Below are 9,862 nucleotides of genomic sequence, written 5' to 3'. Positions count from 1 at the left end.
AAGGTGCTGGAAGAGGGGATGAGGTGTACAAGTCACTGGATGTAATACAGAATTTCAAAGTAAAACCAGTCACTTCAGTGAACAATTGGAGGGAACAAAACACTGCCCCTATGAAGGTGAGACACACTCCAACATTTCCATGTGGAATTAAATACCAAAAATGACAAGGTTTGCAGTGAGAGCTGCAAGCCAACACAAATAGTCTGCTGGGAGAATGAGGAGAAAAGACACTGTGAGGATCTTGGATGCCCGATGAATGACCTATCTGCAGCGCCCGCCTTGCTGTGGGAAATGGAGCGTGAGCAACGGGATGCACTAACAGGAACATCGCCCGTGGAATATGGGAAGCCTCTTTTCAGGGGGTAGAGGGGGCTACTCAGAGCTGACAGGACTCAGCACAGGAGGGACATGGATCTGTTAGGGTGCCAACAGCAGACCATGAAGAAGATCCAAGGACTGGAGCACCTGCCCTGTGAGAATAGGCTGAGACAGCTGGGGTTGTTCAGCCTGGAGAAGAGTCATTGAAGTGACTGGTTTTGCTTTGAAATTCTGTGTTGCATCCAGTGACTTGTGTGCCTCATCCCCTCTTCCAGCACCTCCAGCCCTAAAATCTGTTTTCTACCAGCAAATTGCAGACAATTTCAGCAAGCAACCTCCTCAGTGCTTTCTGCCAGGGAATCTTGATGAAAAGAAAAGAAACCACCTGGCTTCTCAAAGCCTTAATCATCTTTAATTGTTTTTTAAGAGGTATGGATTGTTATTTGTAGTATTGAATCCCACATGGAAAACTTGGAGCTGTCTCTCGCTGGGGAGACCTTATAGCAGTCTTCCAGTACTGAAAGGGGATACAGGAAAGCTGGGGAGGGACTCTGCATCAGGGACTTCAGGGATAGAATCACAGACTCATAAAACAGTTCAGTTTGGAAGGCATCTTAAAGATCATCCAGTTCTAACCCCCTTGCCATGGGCAGGGACACCTCCCACTGGATCAGGCTGCCCAAGGCCCCATCCAACCTGGCCTTGAACACCTCCAGGGATGGGGCAGACACAACTTCCCCAGGCAACCTGTGCCAGGGCCTCACCACTCTCATAGTGAAGAAATTCCTCCTTATGTCTAGTCTAAATCCGCCCCTCTCCAGTTTATATACATTCCCTGTCGTACTATCACTACAAGCTTTTGTAAACAGTACCTCCCCAGCTTTCCAGTATCTCCTTCAGGCACTGGAAGGTCGCTATAAGGTCTTTTCAGAGCCTCCTCTTCTCCAGACAGAACAACCTCAACTCTCTCAGCCTCATACGGGAGGTGCTTCAACCCTCTGATCCTCTTTGTAGTCCTCCTCTGGACCCGTTCCAACAGCCCCATATCCTTCTTATGTTGAGGATTCCAGAACTGGACACAGTATTCCAGATGAGGTCTCACAAGAGAGGAATAGAGAGGCAGAATCCCCTTCCTCACCCTGCTGGCCACACTTCTTTGGTGCAGCCCAGGACATGTTTGGCTTTCTGGGCTGCAAGTGCATGTTGCTGGCTCATGTTGAGCTTCTCACCGACTAGCACCGCCAAATCCTTCTCTGCAGGGCTGCTCTCAATCACATCATCCCCCATTTTGCTCCAACCCGGGTTTAGGATCTTGCACTAGGCCTTGTTGAACCTCATGAGGACAGGATGAGAGGGAACAGTTTTAAGCTGAAAGAGAGGAAATCTAGATGAGATATGCAGAAAAACTGTTTTCCTGTGAGGGCAGTGAGGTGCTGGCACAGGTTTCCCAGGGAAGTTGTTGGCTGCCCCATCCCTGGAGGTGTTCAAGGCCAGGTTGGATGGGGCCTTGGGCAGCCTGATCCTGTGGGAGGTGTCCCTGCCCGTGGCAGGGGAGTTGGAACTGGATGGGCTTTGAGGTCCCTTCCCACCCATTCTAGGATCCATTCTAGGATCGCATGACCTTGCACCATGACCTCCACACGGGCCGGGGCGAAAGGGATGAGCCCGCTCCTCCCCACCCCCAACCCCGCAGTTGCCATGGCAGCGGCGCCGCGCGTCCCCGAGGCGGAGCGGGCAGGGACCGGCCTCGGAGCATGGGGGACGAGGAGCCAGAGGGGAGCGAGTACAGCCCCGACGAGGGGCAAGGGAAGGAAGAGGAGGAGGAGAGGGGGGAGGAGGAGGAGAAGGTGGAGGAGGAGGAGGAAGCACTGTCGGAGCAGAAGGAGGAGGAGCAGGTGAGGGAGAGGCCCCACCCCCCGCTGGCTGTGGTTGGGCCAGCGCTGGCATCCCGCTGTCTCCTTCTTTAGTAAAATTCTCCTTCTTTTTAAATTAGAAGAGGGGAGATTTAGGTTAGATCTTAGGAGGAAATGATGTTTTCCTGTGAGGGTGGGGAGGCACCGGAACCGGTTGCCCAAGGAAGCCGTGGCTGCCCCATCCCTGGAGGTCTTCAAGGCCGGGTTGGAGGAGGCTTTAAGCAGCCTGATCCAGTGGGAGGTGTCCCTGCCCATGGCAGGAGGGGTGGAACTGAATGGGCTTTAAGGTCCCTTCCAACCCAAATCATTCTATGATTCTCTCCCAGGAGCCGGCCCCGTGTCCCCTGACGGAGGAAGTGCTGAAGGAGGGCCTCTCTCTCCTCTCTAAGACCGGGAACGGCCTGGCCCACGCTTATGTGAAATTTGAGGCCAAATCCAAGTGAGTGTGCAGCACCCAACCCGCTAGAAAGCGTCCCCTCCCCAGGCTGGGGTGTAGGCACGGAGCAGCCACACCAAGAGGCTGGTGGTGTCTGGTCCTGTAGGATAGGAGCATTTCCAGGCTATGTTCTCTGGATGTCTGAGTTCCAGTCTCTGCCCCAGCTCTCTGACTTCCAGTCTGAGGCTCAGCACAGCCTGTCCCTCCTCAGCCCTGAGCCAGCAATTGCCTCCTCCATAGCCACACTGTTGGGAACATCAGTGTCCCCTCAGACTGAGGGGGGCTTGTCCATCCATCTGGACTGTCTCCCGGACAGGGTGACCTCCCCAAAGACACTTTGAGAAATATCCCTAAGCATCTCTCCTGTTAACTGCTAACCTTGAAAGCAGGCACTTGTAAGGACAGTGCTGTTACCTGAAAACAATACCCTCCCCCCCTCCCCTGGGCAAAACAAAGGGGTTTTTTTGTTTAGAGAGGAGACACTGCTATTATTCCATGCAGGGTGGTAGGTGGAAGGTCTTCCACAAAACTAGCACACCTCCTGAAGACCCCAAGGGCTGATGAACCTTTGGATGAACTAATGCTTAAAATCCTGCCCAGCTAATACAATTGTTGCACCTATCCAATGCATATATTCATTGCATTACACAGTTCTACTTTAACACAAAACTACTTATTTCCTTTCCACATCCTTAGTCATGTAATCCTTAAGCAATTATAAATTCTCCCTATCTGATAGCTCTTTCCTTGTTTCAACCCATGTTTCCAACCCTGAGTCAATTAACTACTGCGTTTATGATTTTCTTAAGACATCTACATCCCTGAGCAGAGGCACGGATGTTTATAGAAGACAGTAAGTGTCTGCACCTCTGGGCAGATATTAGCATGTTCGTAGAAGATAAATGAGGTAAACAAGGTACAAAATACATTCATCTTGTCCTCTCGGGTAACAGCACCATGAAGGCCTGGGGACAGTTTGGAGCCTCAGCCCCATCAGTAGCTCTAGACCTAACTGTCAGGCCTCAGTAAGACTGTGTCTTTCAGCAGCTTCATAGGTATCTCAACCAGCTTTTTCCCACTAGCAAAATGCAATCCAAAGTGGGTCTAACAGACCCACCCCCCTAAACTTACCCACTTTTCTGCTCTGTTTCTACCCTCTCCTGACAGGTACAATTCGATGGGAATAAGTACTCCCTATGCCAGGAAATCATACCCAATCTTAACATTCAGCCTTGTTTATGGACTAATTATCCTGTCCCTATCGCCTGCCTTTTTCCTCCTTCTCTCCAGCAAGCCTTCCTAGGACAGCAGGGAAGAGGGAGAGGAGGATGCCCTCCTCCAGTAGTGGAGAGAAGCAAAATGAAAGATGGTAGCAGGGAGGAATATGAGGCACGTTTTATTCACACCCTCTCTCCCACAGGGACTTGACAGATATCAGCCTCCTCAAATGCTTCATTCACCTGCGATATGTGGATTTGTCAGAGAACAAGCTACGTGATTTGTCTCCACTGAGCAACCTAACCCACCTGCTTTGGTTGAAGGTGGATGGGAATCTGCTTACCAGTGCCTGCATGCAGGAGCTGCCCTACCTGCAGATCATCAGCTTTGCTCGCAACCGCATCAAGGATATGGAGGGCATTACTCACCCCCGCTTAGCCAACCTCAGCCTGAAAGGTGATCCACACCACCTCTCTTCATTCTGTACGATGCTCTCTTTGCGGGGGATTAATTCTCTCGTTGTTTCTTCCCCTCTGTCACTCAGAAAATAAAATCCAGACAGCACTGGGCCTGAGTCACGGCCAATTGTTCAGCCTGCAAATCCTGGAGCTGCGGGGAAACTTGCTCAAGAGCACAGCAGGGCTCAATCTTCCCAAGCTCAAGAACCTCTATCTGGTAAGGGAACAGCCAGCTAGGGGAGTGGGACAGAGCCACCGCAGAGCCTGGCACCTCCCATCAGTGGGAGGAGGTTTTCCCTTCAAAGCAGCATCATTTTTGTGCTAGCCTGTTCAGTTCAATCTTCCCTACGCCTGGGTCGGGGCAATCCGCAGTTTCAATACAGGATGCTGGATGATGTGATTGGGAGCAGCCCTGCAGAGAAAGACTTGGGGGTGCTGATTGATAAGAAGCTCAACATGAGCCAGCAATGTGCGCTCACAGCCCAGAAGGCCAAACATGTCCTGGGCTGCATCCAAAGAAATGTGGCCAGCAGGGCGAGGGAGGGAATTCTGCCCCTCTGTTCCTCTCTTGTGAGACCTCACCTGGAGGATTGTGTCCAGTTCTGGAATCCTCAATGTAAGAAGGATATGGAACTGTTGGAACGGGTCCAGAGGAAGGCTATAAGTATAATCAGAGGGCTGGAACACCTCCAGTATGAGATCAGGCTCCAAGAGCTATCTTATAGCGACTTTCCACTACTGGAAAGGGGCTACTGGAAAGCTGGTGTGGGACTGTTTACAAAGGCATGGAGTGATAGGATGAGGGGGAATGGCTTTAAATCGGAGAGGGGCAGATTTAGACTAGACATAAGGAAAAACTTCTTCACTATGAAGGTGGTGAGGCCCTGGCACAGGTTGCCCAGGGAAGCTGTGTCTGCCCCATGCCTGGAGGTGTTCAAGGCCAGGTTGGATGGGGCCTTGGGCAGCCTGATCCAGTGGGAGGTGTCCCTGCCCATGGCAGGGGGGTTGGAACTGGATGATCCTTAAGGTCCTTTCCAAACCAAATGATTCTATGATTCTATGATTCTATGATTCTCAGCCCCAGAGAAGAACAGATTTCAGAGAGATAAAGAAACAAAAGCACTTCTTTGCGATAGCTCCTTCTACCTTGTCTTACCAGATAGTGTGGAGGAAGTAGCCATAGACCAGTAATTCCTCTGCAGAGAGCAGAGGAGTTGGCAGTGTACAGTGCATGGAGTTCTCCCCTCCAGGCCTCCTACAGGAGAGCGGTGTTCTTTTCTGGCAGTGTTAATGCAAGCTGGTGTTCTCTGTGTCCTCTCTCCCCCATAGGTCAGTGGGGAAAGCAACAGGTTTGCTCTGGGTGACATGAAGAGGTGATGCCTCTTTCTCCTCTCTGATGGGCCTCATCAAATACTGGTTTAAAACCAGCACAATTATGTGATTCACACCTTAAGTTGGAAAAAAAAAAAAAGAAAGTAATTGAACATCACAGTGAAACTAAGGTAGGAGAAGCAATTTCCTAGTGCTAGAAACAATCACATCAGGGAATGTTTACTCCCAGAGACTCAAGTGAAAAAAGTATGTATAGCTTAGTCCCATGCGTCACACAGTGTTACAGCTTGCGAAGAGAGGATAGGTGTCCTGAGTCACTGCCTCTTAAAAAACAATTAAAGATGATAAAGGCTTTGAATAGCTGTACTTTTTCTTTTCATCAAGACTCCCTGGCAGAAAACACTGGGGAGGTTGCATGCTGAGATTGTCTGCAGTTTTCTGGTAGAAAACTGAGATTTTAGGGCTGGAGGTGCTGGAAGAGGGGATGAAGTGTACAAGTCACTAGGTATAACACGGAATTTCGAAGTAAAACCAGTCACTTCGGTGAACGATTGGAGCAAACCAAACGCTGCATCTATATTTAAAGAAGGTTCCTGGCGTGTTTGAGTAATTTCTGAGCTGCATATACAAAGTCGGCAAATTGCAAGATGTGAATATTAAAACTGGAACAACTGACTCATTTATCAGGAACCTTTGAGGCTTGAGTTTGTCTCCCATATCCACCTGCTCTCTAAATCAATTTGCAGGGATATCTTTCCCAGTATGGCTTTGTTTTCCATACAAAGATTTTAGCATTGCTTGAGCCGTGGGTAGACAAAATTGTGGCCTCAAGGACAGGTTTCGAGAAAAAGGGTTCAATTTAAAGGACCTGAACCGAATTTGGTGAATGTATGACACAGCTGCAGATGAAATTCAGCATTAAAAATGTTCTGCCTACTATCAGGAAGAGCACAAGCTGGCTGTGTGCTATGAGGCACTTGTATTGGTTTGAGGATCACTGCTGTCAGCACGGCAGTGTTGGTTCCTGGTCATTGTGCAGTGGCAGTGACAAAGGTTGGCTAGAGAAAGGGCAGGTATGCGGGAAGGGGAGAGGGAATCATGTGGAACATGTTATAGTAGCTTTCCGTAAGAAATGGTGATATCACATCTGTGTGAAGAACTGGTATCTAAGGTGAGGTGACAATGTGATAATTTAAAGTATAATATGGAATGGTGGGGTTTTTTATTTGGGGGAAAAAAACGCAATCCTGATAAAAAAAATCCATTCTGCACTGTCCTGTTAGAGATTGCAGGGCCAGTGCTGTTCAAACTATTCATGCTGAAGTGATTAAGAAAGTAAGAGTGATGGGAGGCTACTGTTCATTTTACAGACCAGTGGTCTGTGAGCTCTTCTCCCTATTTCCCACTCCAGCTCCTGATTTCCTCTGAGTTACAATGTCCTCATCCTTCCTGGTTGTTAAATATGTTCGCAACCTTCACTAAATCACCAACTTTCCCCTTTTCGTTTTTGTATTACCCTCTTTATGTGGCCCAGTGGGTCCTGACTTCCCTTGTCCAGTTTCCGTTAAGAGTCCTCCTTTTCTACAAAATGTCCTTTTCTTGAATGACCTTGTCCTAAACTGTTCACCTGTCCCACCGGTTCAGCCTGTGACCCTTTTTATTACCCTCAAGCATTGGCCACATCACTGCCTGGATAACAACAAGGAGCAGAGAGAACAACGGCACCTCTCTCCTCTTTCCCATCCAGGTATCTGCACCCTCAGAGACTGCAGCCCCGAGCCACAGTTGCAAGAGAAGCCCTGCTGGGGCTGCGGAATGTGGTGGGGAGTTTGTACTTACCAGGGATGTTCCAAACTGGGCTGCACAAGGTAGTGAGCAGCCTGACCTGCTGGCACCGAAAGGAGGTTGGGCTTGGGCAGGAGACATCTAGTGGTCTCCTGCAGCCCAAATCCCGCTGTGAAACGATTGCTGATATACCGAGCTTTGTATTTCTCCATCTCGTAATTCACATCAGAGTGAAGTGAATGAAATTCAATGATGGGGAATTTTGAACTGAGAGGATGTGTTCTTCCTGCCATACAGTCTGTTCAGATTTGCTGCAAGAAGGTGCACCTGTGGATGGATTAGAATTATACCTGGAAAAGCTTAACATTAATCCAACCATCAACTCCCACCCCCTGCATCCTCTCTCGGGAATATGGAGCCTGCTTCTGCTCCTAGAGGAGTAAAAGAGGAGAATTCTTGGCAGAGAAGGACTTGGGGGTGCTGGTTGATGAGAAGCTCAACAAAAGCCAGCAATGTGCGCTCACAGCCCAGAAGGCCAAACATGTCCTGGGCTGCAAACTTTTTGGTCCTTGAATCTGAATATTTAGAATCCATTCAGCCAAGAACCTGAGCAACCTGATCTAGCATCAGAGAAGGCTGTATTGTGAGTGGTAAGGAGTCTGAGGAGTAGAAAGAGCATTAAAGGCCAGAAATAACTGCTGTTCCCTCTCCTGTGTATCCCCCTTTTCCTGCCTCCCTGGTGCTCAGGCTCAGAATACCATTCGGAGTCTTGAAGGCCTTGAGGTGCTCGAACAGCTGACTACTCTGCACCTGCGCGACAACCAGCTCGAGACCCTGGATGGATTCTGTAGCAGCATGAAGTGCCTGCAGTACCTGAATCTACGGTTGGTCCTCCCTGCTTTGCGCTGGGACTAGAGACTGCTTCATCAGACTGTATTCCCATTTAGATCTTTGGGATTTCCCTTGTTTCTTTGGAAGTTAAAAGACCTGATGGGGATGGGTTGATCTTTACTGTCTAGGACTTCAACAGTCAAGGCCTTTCCTGGGCTTCTCAGAAAAGATCTGCCTCTCTAGTCGCTCTCACACCCCACCTCATACTTTTTGTTCCTTGCCATAATTCATCTGGACCCATCTAAGTGCGTTCCCTGTGTCCTGCCCATGACTGCAAACGCCCTTTACTTCTTGGCCTTTGCCATACAGGGCAACGTCGATATCACACAATTCCACAGACTGTTTGACCCCAGAGAAATCCAGAGATGTCCTTTTTGTCGCTCAGTCTGGGGAGCTGCAGACAGATCTGGATCTTAGATGACACATCTGTGGTCTTAGGTCTATGGTCTGTCATGCTGCTAAATTTTCCTTTGTCTGTCTTGTCAGCTTACTGTTCCAAAGGGGCATCACTATTTGCATATGTCTCTTTCCTCTTCTCTCTGTGCTTCCTCTTCTTCAGGAACAATGGAATCAGTAGCCTCCAGGAGGTGGCAAAGCTGCAGGTCCTCCCCATGCTGCAGGCACTGGTGCTGATGGAAAATCCATGCTCTGATGAACCTAATTACCGGCTGGAAGTCCTGGTCCTGCTGCCACACCTGCAGCGACTTGACAAGGAGCTGTTTGAGGAAGAGGAGCAGGCAGAGGCAAACGAAATCCGTCAGAAAAGGCAGGAAGAAGAAAAGGTGAGAGGAGCGTGGCAGAGGGAGGAAATGGAAGTCAAGGGAAAGAGAGAGGATCAAACATGCTGATCAAGCCTCTCCTCCTCTAGATTACATGAGGAGAAGGGCGAGGGAGGTGAGCCCCAAGGGCAGAGGAGCCTGCAACAGAGGCTGGGCTTCACAACCTGATGGTGATGGCCAGCATCACACAACCCTACTGCCATTCCTCACCCCACCATCAGAATTTCTCCTGCTTTCCTTCTTCAGGAAATGGAAGAATCTCTCGAGGGTGATGCGACAGAGTGACCACAGGGTTTAATACCTGTTCCCACAGCCAGTCAAGATTTGGAGATGCCTTCCCCCACATGTGCAGCTGGGAAAGAAAGAGCTGATATGTACCAGAGCTACCTTTACCTCACTTTGTCCCTGGAGGAAGGAGGAGGGCAACCCACACTGATCCTGAAAGCCGCCCTGAGCTACCGCAGTGTTTTCACAGTCACTGCACTCATATGCTCTGTCCTCAGTAGGCTCGAGAAGGAAAAGGGAAAGGAGGGAGTTACAGGTTCTGTAGTTTGATTTACAGCTCCCCAAAATCCTACAAGATTTAGTGATTTGAATAAAAATAATTAATGAGCCTGGAACGACTGGAATTGTTTATCCTGCGCACCCACTGCTATTCCCTGGCGCTCTCACCCTCATCTGTCTGTGTCTATCCCCTGCCTGTCTCTCTCTCGTTCCCTCTCCATCCTCTAC

General features: G+C 49.5%; 1 protein-coding gene across 1 annotated transcript; it reads left to right on the top strand.

Moving 5' to 3' along the window:
* The first annotated feature begins 2,072 nt into the window (after nucleotides 1–2,072).
* Nucleotides 2,073–9,744, top strand: LRRC23 (leucine rich repeat containing 23). Its single transcript, XM_069866072.1, has 7 exons — nucleotides 2,073–2,213; nucleotides 2,558–2,670; nucleotides 4,088–4,341; nucleotides 4,430–4,560; nucleotides 8,208–8,344; nucleotides 8,911–9,133; nucleotides 9,377–9,744. The coding sequence occupies exons 1-7, from the start codon at nucleotides 2,073–2,075 to the stop codon at nucleotides 9,413–9,415; spliced, it is 1,038 nt and encodes a 345-aa protein (XP_069722173.1). The 3' UTR covers nucleotides 9,416–9,744.
* Nucleotides 9,745–9,862: the final 118 nt, after the last annotated feature.

Source organism: Phaenicophaeus curvirostris, chromosome 1 (assembly GCF_032191515.1).
Source record: "Phaenicophaeus curvirostris isolate KB17595 chromosome 1, BPBGC_Pcur_1.0, whole genome shotgun sequence".
NCBI lineage: Eukaryota > Metazoa > Chordata > Aves > Cuculiformes > Cuculidae > Phaenicophaeus > Phaenicophaeus curvirostris.
This window is presented reverse-complemented; position numbering and strand designations above follow the sequence as displayed.